Here is a 17,081-nt window from a genome sequence, read left to right on the forward strand (position 1 = left end):
AAATTCACAGTTATTAAAGCTTAGTAAACTTCGTTTATAGCAATACGCAACACAATACGAGTACACTATTTGTGGAATGACAAAAAAGTGACAATTCACACTCCGACCTGAGACAGGCAGCAAATAGTGCCTAACCTTCCGGAAATTCAAAAGAAGAAAAACTGTAAAGCGCCCGCAATTGGCAGCGTTGCCAGATTGGAGTGTTTCATGCATTTGGGTGTAAAATGTGGACGCCGGGTTAATAGTGGAGCCAGGCGGGTTTTTAGTGGTCTGACAGAATAATTATTAGAAAATTGGTGTTTAGTTTGGCAACTCTGATAGTGGGCGGGACTTAGGCAAAGCAAGCGAAACCAGCATGCATTGTGGATAACTGTAGCTGCAGAATAACGATGTTTTAACATTGAATGGTTTATTTTTGAACGTTTTGGATAACCTTTCAATATGGACGTAGGAGAACTATTGAATTATCAGGTACTTTACTCGCTTGTTAGATATGCTTAGTGTTTGATCCGACTGGTAGTAAGCTTGGTAACGTTACCGCGTCAGCTAACCGCTTAGCTAGCAAAATAGCGCTGTGGCAGTACATTGACTTTTTATATTAGCTAACTACTGTACATATCTTAAATGCAACTAATGTTTTGACAGTGTGAATGTTGTAATATCATTGTAATTTGGTGGAAAATCGAAGTTAGCTTGCATTCCTCGCTGACTGACTAATTCGATTGCTAGCTACAATACGGACATTACCAGTGTACTTTACTAACAATTAAACTAAATTGTTGAGCTAGCATGTCGCTAGCCTAGCTAGGGATTTGACCAAATAAATAGCGTAGATGTGAAGTTCACCTGTAATAATATCCATAGAGAGAAGATGAATATAACGTTGTTAATAATGACATGAAAATACATTTCAGCTCAACAGTGAAGCGGCAACTGTGGGACCCTGGCCTTCTAGGCAGAGTTCTTCCTCTGTCCGGTGCCTGTGTTCTTTTGCCCATATTAATCTTTTATTGGCCAGTCTGAGATTTTGCAACTCTGTCTGGAAGGCCAACGTCCCGGAGTCGCCTCTTCGCTGTTGACGTTGAGGCTGGTATTTTGCGGGTACTGTTTAATAAAGCTGCCAGTTGAGGACCTGTGAGTATCTGTTTATCAAACTAGACCCTAATTTATTCGTCCTCTTGCTCAGTTGTGCAGTGGGACCTCCCACTCTTTCTATTCTGGTTAGAGACAGTTTGCGCTGTTCTGTGAAGGGAGTACTACACATCGTTGTACGAGATCTTCAGTGCCTATGCAATTTCTCGCATGGAATATCCTTTTTAAAGAAAAATTGCTTTTCTTTAAAAAACAAGACAATTTCTATGTGACCCCAAGCTTTTGAACTGTAGTATAAATATAGTAAATAAAGTATTAGATTTTATTATCAAAACAGTAACAGAGAAAAGAAAATAACAATAGAATCTTAGCCATCTTACTATGTTAGTCTAATTGAATTTAATTGAGCACCACAAAGGTGTTGAGGTGTCATAGAAATTAAGTGACATTTACATCTGAAGAGTGTATTTGCTTTTTTTTTGCCAGCTTTTAAACCATTCTCTGTATGGTTGTTTTTTTAAATTGTAGCCTGACAGGGGAGCAAAGCGCCTACGTGCTGGTGATGATGATGATGATGACCACAGAAGCAAGAAGACGGGCAGAGAACTTACCAGACATTTAGAGGGAGAAGACAGCGAGGACCCAACTGGGGACAGGAAGAGGATACTGGAGAAACTCATGGATGATGATGATGATGCAGATGACCAGGAGGTGTGGAAAGTATTACTGACGTGATAGTTGTCATTCATTGCTGTATGTACTGATCCAGTTCTGAACATCTGTTTTTATTTTTCACTAAAGTGCACTTTGGTTGTATTTTCTTTTCTTTATTAAACAGGGTGAACCAGTGGATGAAAGTTCGGTGAAGAAAATGATCCTAACGTTTGAGAAAAGGTCCTACAAAAATCAGGAGCTGAGGATAAAGTTCCCCGATAACCCAGAGAAGTAAGTTAATGAGATGGAAGCATCTCTTCTGACTTTACCTGAACAGGCAATATAACTGCTTTTGTCTAATAAAAGTATAGGCCTACTTTCTAAGTCTCCTAGCTTGATTTGCTGTTGTCTTCAATAACTTTACATTGCATCCACCATTATGAATGACATACTTTATTATGCCTGTGTTTAGGTTCATGGAAACAGAGCTGGATCTGAACGACATAATCCAGGAGATGCATGTCATTGCCACCATGCCTGATCTCTACCACCTCTTGGTAGAGCTTAATGCTGTTCATTCTCTGCTGGGCTTACTCAGCCACGAGAACACTGATATCCTTTCCATCAATGACTGCTTACTAAAAAAAAAAATCTTGATTTCATTAACTTGCTATTGTGAAAGCAGAAAAACTTAATACATGTTATTTTCTGCATGTTATATTGAATTAGGTTTACCTCATTCCCATCCTAGGTGTTGGGGAAAAAGTTGCTGTGCAACTTCGGAAACTGAAGTTGCACCATAGTCGGAAACTGAAGTTGCACCATAGTCGGAAACTGAAGTTGCACCATAGTCGGAAACTGAAGTTGCACCGTAGTCGCAAACTGAAGTTGCACCGTAGTCGGAAACTGAAGTTGCACCCGCTCCGTAGTCATGTCATCAGACTGCAGGGATAATTTCACTGCTATGCTGATGACACCCAACTTATAAAAAAATTGCCCCAAGTTCTTCTGATGATTGTGCCTGTCTCAATGAGCTTGGAAGAAGCCGAACCTCCATCAATTGAACCACACGAAAACCGAGGCCCTATTTCTTGGCCTCCTCCGTGCCTGGCCCACACTTTCCAATGATACATCTTACAATTGCAGGGCAGAACATCCCACACACTTAATACTTGATTCTTCCCTGATGTTTTACAGCCGCACTGAATAACTGTAGTGTGTTATTCTAGATGCTTTGCAAGAACGTTGCCAAACTGTGTACCATCCTTGTAGTCTGATGTAAATAAATCTGTCCATGCCTTTTATCTGCTGAGGGCTGGATTACTGCAATTCTGCAAAGTATCCCTGGCAGGAGTCACCAGAAGCTCCAATACAACCAGACCAGTGCAGTCAGCCTCCTATTTATATTGAGGAAACCATCCTGGCATATCTGCATTGACTCGCTGTCTCCTATTCCAATTCAACGCAATTTAATTTAGAACCTTTGTTGTCACTTTTCAGTGTATTAATTGGAAGTGCCCCTCAATATGCCCGGAGGTCAAGTGATGTTATGTGCCTCCATGTCCCCAGAACTTTGAGCTTGACTTTTGGGATGTCCTCCTGAACCTCCTTGATTACACAACAGATTCTGGTCTCCTTTCAGACAGGCTTTCACTCCCGCAATTAAAACGTAGTGATTCTTAATTTTGGTATATTGGTTTTAATTTATGTAATTTATTGTTATTACTATCACGTAATTATTATAAACTGAAGCTATAATAAATCGACTATATTGATACAATCTATACACACAGTAAAAATCCTTAGCTTCTTCTACATATTGCAATTGCAGTGGTTGATTTGTTACAAGAGCTGACAGACATCGATACACTTCATGAAAGTGAGGAGGGGGCTGAAGTACTCATAGACTCTTTGGTGAGATTAAATTGTTTCTATAGAGTTAACATGTTATTTTGCATGGTTATCTGCAATGTTTTATTTCTCCTGTTTCCTAAACCATGTTGATGTTGACAAAAATAATCTGAAAGAGTTTAACCAATCCTGGCTAATGTCAATGTCTTTAGTTGATATGGTTTGTGTTAACCATCCCTTTGCCTCACTGACAGCAGCAGTCATTGGCTGTTTTCTGGGAAAGGTTGAGTGCGCCATCATGTTGTCTGCTGACATTCAGAATGATCAAAAAGGCAAAGGTCAAATCACTCTGGTCTTACTTGACCTATGAGTTAACAATGGATACGATGTCGGAAGTTAATTCTCATACTCTTGACAATTTATTTCATACCACTGCGATTTCCTGAATTATGACTTTTCTGTAGCTGGAGGGACAGGTTGTGGCCCTTCTGGTGCAGAACATGGAGAGGCTGGATGAGCAGGTGAAGGAGGAAGCTGATGGTGTCTACAACACGTTAGGTGAGACCAACGTGCACAACGAGTTCATATGATTGGACAAAATATGGAGAGTATTTCCATTTTGGTAAAAGCCCGCAGCTGGCGTATCTTTGTCTTATGTCTTTAAGACATGTGAATCAAGTGGTATGCTCTCCACTCTATTCACATGGAAGGAACACGTTCAGATTATTTCATTACATTTGGGTCCAGTGCTTCTAGTGTTTTGATTGTGTCTTATCAAGGCAGCTCTCCAGGCTTGAATAAGCCTTTTGTCTGTTGCCTCGTTGGGGCTCAGAAGCTCATGTCCTCCAGGATGCTGTCTGCTCAGCTGGAATTAGTGATAAAGGCTTCTCCTCCAGCAGCCCCATTTCTCTGACTCTCTGTGTGTGTCTTACTCACTCACTCTCCATCGCTCCCTTTCCTTGTCTCTTCCCTTCTCTCTGTCTCCTTCTCTGTCTCTCTTCTTTCCACTGGGACTCTGCCGCCCTTTTGCTGAATGAGTGAGATATCAGGTGTCTCAGACGGCTTTATATTTCAAATACTGGCAAAGGTGTCTGAGACCTCTACACTTCTCAGTGTATGGACTGTTGGATGTCAATTTGCCTTTCTTCTTTTCCATTTTTCTCCATCAGCCATCATTGAAAACATGGCAGAATTTCGTCCTGGCATGTGTACAGAAGCAGCTCAGCAAGGACTCATGCAGTGGTTGCTAAAGAGAATCAAGGTGAGGATATGAAAGAACATTATGCTGTAGTTTATTTTTTTTCGCCGGCTGAGTAAATGTAATGTAACTGTTGTCTTTTGTGGAGCTATACATACAGTGCATAGACTTTCAATTGCTCATGGTGTCACTTTTTCAGGCAAAGATTCCATTTGATGCTAACAAGCTGTACTGCAGTGAAATCTTGGCTATTTTACTTCAAAACAATGACAGTAAGTTTACAACCCTTTTGTAGTTCAGTCTAACATGGTGTTGTTAAATAAACGTAGGTGATTGCCGTGTATGTCTGTTTTGGCTATGGGACAAAGTAGAACAGGGTCATTACTAATTAAAGTGCTCTTCGTCAGCATTTGGGTAGCTCGGAAGTAGCTCAGTGCTGCAGGATGACAAACAGACACTGGGTCCAGAGCAGTAATAGGCCGGGCCACATTGATATTCTGTTGGAGTCCTGTCTAATTTTCCTCTCTGTCTCCCCCTCTGAGTGAGTTTAGCTGCCTTGGTCTGTTGTGCTGTGTCGCATAAAGCAGCTCAAGAGCTGGATCGATTCATCTTCTCCCTCGGCCTCTCTGTTTGTCAACGTTTATGTTCCACAATCTCATAACAGTTTCTTTCTCTCTCTCTTTTTCTCCCCCTCCTCTCGCACACATACCCAACGATACTCCCTCCTTCCCTGTTCATGCATCCTCCCCTTCTATTTCCCCTCCCACCTCTTCTCCCTCTACTTCCAGGCACCAGGGAGCTCTTAGGAGAGCTGGATGGGATTGACGTGTTACTGCAGCAGCTCTCTGTAAGACTCCTAGTGATTTATTTTTTTATTTTTTTAACCGCCTGTCTTTTCACATTTCTACTGCTCCTCTGTTTCATCCATCTCTCTGGCTTGGTCTCTCACAGCACTTTGTAGAATTTCCAGCAATTCATAAGACTGACTGTTCTTCACAGGTGTGATCTATTTGTCACCACTTATTCCTCACGTGAAAAGTCAACCTGTGTTAAATTATGCTTTTATGTAGGATTCATCTAGCTAAGTATTATAACCTTTTACATAGTCAAGGCCTGCGGTTTTATGCTGTCTATATCAAGCCGTTTTTAAATATATTTTTTGTAACTGACTAGTCATTTAATATGTACCCGAACACATTCATTATTTATCAGTAACTATTTCAGTTGTTAATAGTAAAAAAAAGAGTCCAACAAGTTATTGATTCCATTTTCGTTCTGTAACGGGAGAGGAGGGGAGGACACAAGTCATGTTATTGTTTAAATTCAGTCGTTAAAAGGCAAGGTTCTACTCAGTGCCCTTTTAAAATGGTGTGTAAGTAGTAGTTGTTTTTATGTATAATTATCATTAGTTATAGGGAATGGATTTGAAAAACATCTTGCCATAGTTATTTAACAAATAAGACGTTCATTTACTGAAGTTTATTTAATGCTTGACATATTCTTATTTGCTTCAATGGATCCTTAACTCTGAATGCGCTAACTGCTTTTGGTTTAATTCTGGTCTAGTTATTAGATACTTCTGGTCATATAGAGTATGTGGACACCCCTACTAATTGTTGAGTTAATGTGTATCAGCCACACCCATTGCTCACAGTTGCTTAAAATCCAGCACATGGTCATGAAATCTCCATAGACAACATTGCCAGTACAATGGGTTGTACTGAAGAGCTCATTGACTTTAAACGTGGCACCGCCATAGGATGCCAACTTTGCCACAAGTCAGTTTGTGAAATTTTGGCCCTACTAGATCTGCTGTAAGTGTTGTACTTGAAGTGGTTGACCATGCAAACTCTCTCTCATGCTTCAGCCCTCGACAGGGCCGCCGAGGGCTGAAGCATGTAGCGTGTAACAATCGTCCCATCATCTGTTGCATCATTCACCACAGAGTTCCAAACTGCCTCTGGAAGTAACATCTGCACAAGGTCTGTGCATTGGGAGCTTCACAAAATGGGCTTCCATGGCTGAGCAGCTGTATGCAAGCCTCACATCAATATGCGCAATGCCAAGCATTGGCTGGAGTGGTGTAAAGCACACCGCCACCAGACTCTAGCAGTGGAAATGTGTTCTCTGGAGTGATGAATCACACTTTGCTATCTGGCCTTCTGATGGAGGAATCTGGGTGTGGCGGATGCCAGGAGAACACTACCTACCGGAATGCATTGTGCCTACTGTAAATTTTGGTGGAGGGATAATGGTCCGGGGCTGTGTTTCAGGGTTTGGTGTAGGCCTCTTAGTTCCAGTGAAGGGTACTCTTAATGCTACAGGATACAAAGGCATTTTAAACAATTGGGTGCTTCCAATTTTGAAACTACAGTTTGGGGAGGCCTTTTCCTATTCCAGCATGACTGTGCCCCTGTACACAAAGCGAGTCCAGAAAGGCATGGTTCGATGAGTATGGTGTGGAGGAACTTAAGTGTCCTGCCCAGAGCCCTGACCTCAACCCCATTGAACTCCTTTGGGATGAATTGGAACAGCGATTTTGAGCCAGGCCTTCCAATATCAGCGCCTGATTTTGAAATTGTTCTTTTGGCTGAATGGGCACCCATTCCAAAATCTTGTTTCTTTTCTAGTTGCAAACAGGGGGCCAGCTGCATATTAAAGCCCATCGTTTTAGATTGGCATATTCAAAAAGGTCATGTACAGTGGATATAAAAGTCTGAACACCTGTTAAAATGCCAGGTTCTTGTAATGTAAAAAAATCTGACAAAGATAAATCATGTGAGAACTTTTTCCACCTTTAATGTGACGTATATCGTGAACAATTCAATTTAAAACCAAACTGAAATCTTTGAGGGGGAAAAATAAAAAACTCACAACCTGGTTACATAAGTGTGCACACCCTTAAACTAATACTTTGTTGAAGCACCTTTTGATTTATTACAGCACTCAGTTTTTTTGGGTAGGAGTCTATTAGCATGGCACATCTTGACGTGGCAATATTTGCCCACTCTTCTTTGCAAAAGTGCTCCAAATCTGTCAGCTTGTGAGGATATCGCCTGTGCGCAGCCCTCTTCAGATCACCCCACAGATGTTCAATTGGATTCAGAACTGGGCTCTGGCTGGTCCATTCCAAAACGTTAATCTTCTTCTGGTGAGGCCATGCTTTTGTGGATTTGGATGTGTGCTTTGGGTTGTTGTCATCTGAAAAGTGAACTACTTCTTCAGCTTTCTAACGGACGCCTGAAGGTTTTGTGCCAAAATTGCTGGGTATTTGGAACTGTTCATAATTCCCTCCACCCTGACTAAGGCCCCGGTTCCAGATGAAGATAAACAGCCCCAAAGCATGATGCTACCACCAACATGCTTCGCTGTGGGTATGGTGTTCTTCGGGTGATGTGCAGTGTTGTTTTTGTGCCAAACATACCTTTTGGAATTATGGCCAAAAAGTTCAACCTTGGTTTCATCAGACCATAACACATCTTCTGCTTTTGGGGGACTTGATGTTTGTTTTTGCAAACTATAGCCGGGCTTGGATGTTTTTCTTTGTAAGAAAAGGCTTCCGTCTTGCGACCCTACCCCATAGCCCATTCATATGAAGAATACGGGAGATTGTTATCACATGTAGCACACAGCCAGTACTTGCCAGAAATTCCTGTAGTTCCTTTAATGTTGCTGTAGGCCTCTTGGAAGCCTCCCTGACCAGTTTTCTTCATGTCTTTTCATCAATTTTGGTAATGTCTCTGTTGTGCCATATTTTCTCCACTTAATGATGACTGTCTTCACTGTGTTTCGTGGTATATTTAATGCATTGGAAGTTATTTTGTACCCCTTCACCTGACTGATATCTTTCCATAATGAGATCCCACTGATGCTTTGGAAACTCTCTGCAGACCATGGCTTTTGCTCTGAGAAAAATGTCGGGGAAATCCTACTAGAACAGCTGGACTTTATTTGTGATTAATCAGAGTCACTTTAAATGATGGCAGGTGTGTAGTGACTTCTATTTAACAAGAGTTTGAATGTGATTGGTTAATTCTGAACACAGCCACATCCCCAGTTATAAGAGGGTGTGCACCCTTAAGCAACCAGGTGATTGTAAGTTTTTTTTTTTTTCATTCCCCCCTCGAACATTTCACTTTGTTTTTCAATTGAATTGTTCCCATTATAGATCACATTAAAAGTGGAAAATGTTTGTGACATGATTTATCTTTGTCTCATTCTTTCACATCACCAAATCCTGCCATTTTCACAGGGGTGTGTGGACTTTTTACATCCACTGCAGGTGTGATGATCGGGTGTCCACATACTTTTGACCATACGGTGTTTGTCATATACAGCCTAAAATTTAATTACACTTACTCTTCAAATGCTGTTTAGCCAAACAAGCAAAAATGTTATTTTATTGTAAGTTTTCCTGGCCAAGTCAATTCTCTGGTGATGGACAGTAGCACTGGGTTCCATTCTTCAGGTGTTCAAGCGCCACAACCCAGCCACGGCAGAGGAGCAGGAGATGATGGAGAACCTGTTTGATGCCCTGTGCTCCTGCCTGATGTTGGCTGCCAACCGAGACCGCTTCCTCAGGGGAGAAGGTCTGCAGCTCATGAACCTCATGCTTAGGTAGGTACCATGATGTTTAACACATACTTACCAAATGGGTCTTGCAACACACAGCTCAGTTTTAATATCTGTATTTTCGGCAACAACAACAAAAAAGATCTCAACCACATGTAAATCTAAATTGAATTTAGAACTTAGTTTGTGCGTTCAGTTTAGATTTGTGCACAGTGTGTAGGGCTTTTTAATTATCAACTTTCCCTTTTAATTCTGTTTGGTGATGTGTTGTCGGCTGTCTGGATATATGTACATTAACATCTTTGAAGTTAGCCTTAACAGCCAACAAAGTTTATCAGAAGGTACACATGCACCCTAGTCTGTAGCAGCAGTGAGAAATGTCTTTGTTCGCACATCACGTCTCTGGGTCTGTTCAGCTGGCAGTCGAATCAATCAACAAACGTTGTGCTGGAGTGACCTTAAAGAGCAATAAAGAGACATTACAGACATTTATGAAACACTCCATGCACAGCCTCTAATCATCAAGCCAACACCTGGCAGACACCCTGATTAAAACTAAAATCCATATCTAATTATAGCAATGCAAAACATTCTTTTAAAGGGTAATTTGACCCTACATCAATTGTCATGCGTTCACGTCCATCCACCATGCCAGCACTGTAAATCGTTTAGCTTACGGTTGCATCCTAGCTTTCAAAACGCCCCTTCTGTGAAAATCACATTGCTGCTTTAAGTTTTGTCACTGTAAGACTTCAACCCTGCTCTTCATGGCCAGTGATTTCCATCAACTAGGGTGGATCCATCAACTAATGTGGGTCGCTAAAGTTAGCTAGCTTAGCTTATGCAGCTTATATCAGGGTGGTCGCTAAAACATTGATTTTAGTGATTTGCCCTACGCAGTTCAATGTACAGCTAGTTAATGTACAATGCATATGGGAAATACTCAGACCACTTAAATTTTTCTAGTTTGTTAACACTATTCGATGGATGAAATATATTTTTTCCTCGTTAATCTACACAGTATTCCATAACAATAAACCAAAATAAATCTGAAAAATGTTCACATTTACATACTGTTTCGGTCAAAAGTTTAAATCATTGAATCATTAGATGGTATTTCTTTCTTTCTTACTGTTTTCCACATTATAGAATAATAGTGAATACACAAAACTTATGCAGTAACCAAAAAAATTGGAAACAAATCTAAATATATTTATAATTTAGATTTTTCAAAGTTGCCACCCTTTGCCTTGGGGACGGCTTTGCACAGTCTTGGCTTGATAGTGCCCGGCTGTTATTGCCAGTAACCTAGAAGGATGCAATCATAAGTTACGTTCCATCTTAGGCATGATGTTTGTACATTGACATGTTCCAAAATCCACCCCCTCAACTCATTAGTAGGCATGGAATCTTGGGAGTTCTGTGTATTGATTAAATGGTAAAGCTAAATTCTCCTTTAGAGAAGTGTATTTCGGAATTGGTTATGTAGGGATGAACTATTTCTAGCAAGGAGTTATCCTAAAGAAAAGTTATTTGGGAAAGGGAAACCGTATCGCTAGGTTCCTTAATCTGTGTGCCTGGCAGCAGACCATGACCTTGCAACATACCTTTACTTTGAGAGAGCTGTTTGCATGAGATCATTTATGTGCCTCTTCCCAGGGAAAAGAAAATGTCTCGTACCAGCGCTCTGAAGGTCTTAGACCATGGCATGATTGGCCTGGAGGGGTCTGACAACTGCCACAAGTTTGTGGACATCCTGGGTCTGAGGACCATCTTCCCCTTGTTCATGAAAACACCTAAAAAGATGAGGAAAGCTGGGACTGCGGACAAAGAACATGAAGGTTTGCTCATTTCTGTATACTCCACATTTCCTTGATAAACAGTTATATTATGTCTTTGTCTGATTTCCTTGTGACAAACACATTTGTCCAATTCCTGTAGCCCAAACACAATTTTACCAATTAGTTTGTTTCATGGTGTTTTTGTCTGTTTTTTTATGTAATCTAGCCTTCAGAAAATCTCTGTCCAAAAAAAAAAAAAGTATGTTCTGAAATAAATAAATTACAAAAAATGAAAGCAGCAATCAGCCACCTCTCCCCATCCCCATTTTGATGATGTGGTCGACCAACAGGAAAACATTTCCCCCTCATTAATTATTTCATAGGTCTGGACAGCCTACCCAAGGTGAACAAATTGGCTTCCTTTCTGTCTCCTTCATCTGGGGGACGGAATTAATTAACCCGAGACCTGCAGAAACAGCAGAATAGGAAGCCTGAGATAACAGGGCCTGCTAAAGCTTATCCCCCTGGTGCTGCCTCTGATGGACCTCCCACTAGTCACAGCCAAGTCAGACAGGCATGAAGTATGGTTATGCTGCTGGGTTGTGTGCAGCTTTTAATGCTTCGAGTAATTGTGGGCTTGTGCAGGACTTGTAGGCTATGAAATAATGTACTCAAGCTAGTTGTGTAGACTTGGTCTATAGTAACCATTTACATGCATTGCATGATTTCTTGACCTAAAAGGCTTATTTACTGAAGTTGATGCGAAGTAGTCGTTATATTTGTTTCCTTATAGCCTTTTGCGTTTTATTCATAATTTTGCATGGAAACCAATTATAAATAGTCTTAATTATATTTGCACCATTCCTGAATGATACAGCATTATCATTAATAGAATACTTCTGTTATTGCTTCAGTGGCGTAGTATTTCCACATTACCATAAGATTTATCATAGTATGTGACAGTATATGTGACTGTTTCCTCCTTTGCTTTAGTAATTGAAAAATGGAGGATGAAAAGTGGCTGTCAAGAATAACACAATGCAGTCAAAGATTAATTAGTATCAGCTGTTACAAATGAGAGTTTAAGTATTTAAGAGGCCAAGGACTCTCTAAATATTTCTTTCTCTAGTATAAGTGGAGAGATTGATCCCCATGAAATCGCCTCTGAAAATATACTGAGACCCAATGGCTTGGAAATGTCAGGAAACCATTTGCATACATAATAAGATAATTAGCTAAGATGTTATGAGAAGTATTGCAGAGGATCTTTGCAGAATGTCATGAATCATACGTTTTTAAGTTCTGTTAGCAATTTTAATTGAAATTAAGAGGATAACAATTAAAATAAATACTGAAGTTGGACAGTAGATGAAGATAAACTATCAATTGAAAATGTGCTGAATAACAGCACACACCATTTCACTGGAACTGTCAAATAATTAATTATTTTTGAAGGGTTTTGGTGGGAATTCAAGTAATACATTTGAATTTTTTGTCTTTATATATCTTCTGTTGGTCTCCTGAATGGCAGATGATCTCAAATGTATATATTTTTGTGTTGGGCATTTGAACAACCTTGTAGTGTTGCTGTGCTATTGTGACTTTACTTTTTGTTACTGGCATTCCAAAAGTGCCTTGGGTCTGTCAGACTGTGGTGGTAATTAGCACAGAAGCGTCCATGGTTGGTGGAGTGGACGTCTGCCATGTCTCTGCTGTCATGTCTTCGCCTCTTATATCAACAGTGATAGTTCCCAGTCAAAACCTGGGTAAAGATTACTGGACCAACGTGCTCTGGACCATTGAGTCAAAGGTGGAGTTATTTGGCCGCAATGCCAGATGCCTTTTTTTTTTAATCAAAAAAGAAAAACTAATTTTAATGAAGGCATTACTTCAACAATAGATGAATATGGATGGATGGTTTCATTGATTTTGTCAAAAAGGGATTTAATTAATATAGATTTACCCGTAACTGTGTTAATAAGGAAGAATTGGAAAATGATGATTGGAAAAATAACCTTTGTAACGATGAATAATAATAATACAGCTACACCATGTGAAAATGTTTCTTTATATTATGGTTTTTTGGATAATTTACATTAACTGTAAAATAAGAGATCTCAACAATTCTCAAGTACTTCTCTCTTTGATTATGCTTGAAATGGTTTCAAACAGTCATTTATATTTTTCAGTGATGAACACTTCTAATGGTATTATGTCTAATGGTATTGTGGGGTTATGCAAAATAGCTAATCTTTCTGCACTTTGTTTTCCCTGTCCTAAAGAGGTAAATGTATAACATTCTACATTTACTGCTGGTGGGGGATTATGTTTTGCAAGCTAATAATGGGAACAGTGGTGAAAGTTTTTTGTGATCAGTACCACACTGCTTCTAATCTAGCAGTAGTTATTGTTGGTAATTGCTAGCTGCATAACAAGATATTATTATACTACTAAGGTGCCATTTTGGTCTGTATTGTAGATGTGTTGATGGTCACTAATCTTTATATCGTTTTTGTACTTTCATTTTATTGTCATTAGATTTTTCCAAACGTTCCTCAACATATCTCTGCTACAGAGGGAGAAGAGAGCTATGAGATCAAGTTTTGATCAGTACTGTAAATAATACTGCTGGAAATTATTTGGCTAACTGTTTAAGAGATAAAGAGCAAGCTTTAAAGGAACAGTACTGGAAATATACGACTGACTATCACACAATAATGTAATACTGTCATTTACAATAGTGAAATGTTGTTAGAAATACTATCCCAATATAATGTTTTTGGTCAAACTGGGTCATCCTTGTTGTGGTTCCATTGGACTAGAACATGAAGTTGCTTGAAGTTCCTCTCCCATGACTATGATCCCCACGCTTGACTGAGTCTATTCGCCACAGGCTGGTTTTTCTTCCTCGTTAATGTTTTTCACTTGTCCGCCACTCTGTGCTGCAGGGGCTGCAATATGAAAAGCATTTAAGGTTGTCATTCTCTGCTGCAGTTGCGTGCACTAGAGATTAGGAGGTGGTGTGTATGTACATGTTCTCTGATCAGTTCTACCGGCGATGTGCAACATGCCGGTCCTCCCATCACAAACCAAGTCAAGAGAAATGTCACAGCTGCGCCATTTGCCTGTATTATTGAAATTTCTTTATATGGTTTTAACATAACATGTTGCCATAACAATTTTTTTATTTCCTCAAGCAATGCCAATATGAGAGTTTATGCATTTGACTGGTTGAAATGGGCCATCTGCGTTTCCTGTTTATGAGCAAATCACAAAATCTAGAATTCATAGTGATGTCCAGCTCTTGTTGTAATAAGGGAATCATCAGAAGCAATGATTGTTTTGCTCAAAAAGACTAGCGAGCTCTCTAGAGCGCCCCGTTTTCAAAACCCTACCTTCCAGGTTGAGAACAGGACTCCCATCAAGCTGTAGTCTTTAGAAAGCCAGAGAAAATAAGCCAACCTATTCTGCGATGCCTTAGTGGATATAGGAACATTGATGAGACCAATGGCTCTATTGAACAAAGAAACCCATATCTGCCCACTGGTGTGATCCAGCACTCTGCATAACACAGGCCAATAATTGCCACATGACATGACTGATGACTTCATTCATTTTTAGGTCAGACTGCAGGCTAAATCAGCAAATGATATAATTGGTCAAACTTTCTTGATGTGATATTTCAGAAATATTGCTGTGGTACATCATTATATCCGGAACACGTCCAAGGACTCAGTTATGTTGGGAGACTGGAAAAACTAATGTCCACATGTATTTTCCCTTTACAGCTTGTCAAGCATGATACTGCTTTTGATAACTCACTGAGAAACCACTAGGAGCAACAACTTGCTGGTCTATCAGTTAGTGAGACACACAAGGCCAATACTGTGATCTGATCTTCAATTCTTGTGATGTTCCTTTGAAAACGCAAATAGATTTTCAACTAAAAAGGTTTTGCATTGTTTAATTAACATTTGGCCATTTTGTCTTTGCCATATTGTGATATGGGGTTATACCGTTGTCATTACATGCTCCTTTGGTATGAGTCTTGTCACTATTTGATATAACATTGTGCTTTTGTGCTCTTTAGTGGTTTGCTTGTAGTTGGCTGAGTAAAAGTGATGTTCATGGGGTAATTTGCGTATATCACCTGCTCTGGTGCTATCAGTCTTTGTCAGCTATTTTCTTTACCAGTTACACAAGTCTATTAACACACATTAATCTGAATTTAAGTTAACTGACAGACATTTTGTTTGGCTAATGGCTTGTTAGTGTGCACAGGGAGCTGTATTTGACTTACTGATTAAAACTGGTTTTTGTGATGTTTTATTGAATCGTGTCAAGGAGAGAGTTGGATAAATTATTGACAATAGATTTAATCAGCCATAATTCACTAATTAAGCACATTCACCCTTTTTCCTGCAGTAATTACATTGGCACTTGGAGCATTAGTACACTAGAAAAATGGTTAATGAAGACAATCCATGTCTTTGAAAGCATTTCGCCTAACATACCCCCTAAATAGTAGACCAACCATGTTTGGGTAGACAGGTGCTTTGTGCAATTACTGAAAATCAAACATGTTGTTATTTGTGGTGAACTGCGTAAAGCGCGAGGTGAAGGCAGCGTCTCCCTGACATCAGTAATCTAACAACGCCCCCTCACCGGATGGTGTGTCTTAATCTCCATCGATCCTATGCACCCAATGTCAGCTACCCCTAAATTTGCTGTGTATTATATTCTGTATTCGGGGAGTGCCCTGGAGCGATCAATAACTTCCCATAGTGGCGGCAAGGTGCTGACTGCAATTACCTCTCTGGTTGTGTTGGCAAAGTAGTGTCGCTGGAAGTTGCGTGCCTCATGTCACTGTAGATGGGCCGTCCACTTGACATTAGATTACAATGGTAGTCAACATTCAGGAGAAATACTAGGGCTGAAACCGTATACCTAACCCACAGTGTGTATTGTGGTTTCAGGGTCACGGCACTGTGCAGAAATGTATTGCAATGAGTTATGGAAGATCGTTTTTGTTAGCCAAAGATTCCGCATTTATCCTAAGAATATATAATGACTGTAATGACTGATCTAAAATAAAGTGCAATATGCAAACATTGTTTTATGATGTTATAGTGTGGTTACTACATGTTTATTAGGTGGGTCTAGCAGCCTAGAAGGTGCTGAAACCCTGTATTCTCAACCACAGAGTACGGGTGCGTTTGGTGTTTGGTAACAAAAGCACTAGTATGACCAACTTTTTCTCACTTATTACTTCAGTTAACCAGAGGTTTAGGAATCCAGGCTTATTAAATGGCCACAGTGCCTCTACAGAAGGCTTTTTGTAGAGGCACCCACAGAAATTCAATTCAATGAGAAGCGTAATGGTTGTGGAGCATTACAGCCAGCCTCTAATAAAGTGAATTTTAAATTTCATTGCTATTTTCTTTTCTCTCTGGTGAGATTTGTCATACTTAGCTCTTCTTGGTAATAGCAAATTACCAAGAAGAGGCAGCATTGTTTAAAACGTGTTTAGTTCGTTTTCAGAACAAAGGTGTCTGCTTTACAGTATCCAGTGTAGATGTTTTTCTTCTTTTGGCTATATCCTTTAAAGGCTTTGACATGAAATCAAACAATTATTATTAATTTGATTAAAGTATAGATTCTCAGCTTTTATTTAAGGGTGTTTGTGTCCATATTGGTTTAACCAATGAAAACAATTTTATGTATCAATTATCCCTCTATTTTAGGCCATGAAAGGTATTCAGTCAGATTGCTTGGAAGGTGCTCCATCAGGGGTGTTTTGATCATAGGCTTTGAGTATGCAATTGTAGTTGTTAGTGTCACTGAACATTTATGAAGCTAATAAGATGCCAAAAAAATATACAGTGCATAATGCTCTCATCTGAAACATAGGCAAAACCTGTTTGGAACATAAG

At 39.8% G+C, this 17,081-nt stretch overlaps 1 protein-coding gene across 1 annotated transcript in view; it reads left to right on the forward strand.

Annotated features, from left to right (window-relative positions):
* Positions 1–303: 303 nt before the first annotated feature.
* ctnnbl1 (catenin, beta like 1) overlaps positions 304–17,081 on the forward strand; it is a 33,612-nt gene continuing 16,834 nt past the window's right edge. The window contains exons 1-11 of the mRNA XM_010891462.3: positions 304–471; positions 1,621–1,803; positions 1,931–2,037; positions 2,219–2,358; positions 3,563–3,660; positions 4,062–4,155; positions 4,767–4,858; positions 4,995–5,067; positions 5,584–5,642; positions 9,264–9,412; positions 11,027–11,208. Of these exons, the coding sequence (XP_010889764.1) occupies positions 442–471; positions 1,621–1,803; positions 1,931–2,037; positions 2,219–2,358; positions 3,563–3,660; positions 4,062–4,155; positions 4,767–4,858; positions 4,995–5,067; positions 5,584–5,642; positions 9,264–9,412; positions 11,027–11,208 (1,207 nt within the window). The 5' untranslated portion in view covers positions 304–441. The remainder of the gene's footprint in view (positions 472–1,620; positions 1,804–1,930; positions 2,038–2,218; positions 2,359–3,562; positions 3,661–4,061; positions 4,156–4,766; positions 4,859–4,994; positions 5,068–5,583; positions 5,643–9,263; positions 9,413–11,026; positions 11,209–17,081) is intronic.

Source organism: Esox lucius, chromosome 12 (assembly GCF_011004845.1).
Source record: "Esox lucius isolate fEsoLuc1 chromosome 12, fEsoLuc1.pri, whole genome shotgun sequence".
NCBI lineage: Eukaryota > Metazoa > Chordata > Actinopteri > Esociformes > Esocidae > Esox > Esox lucius.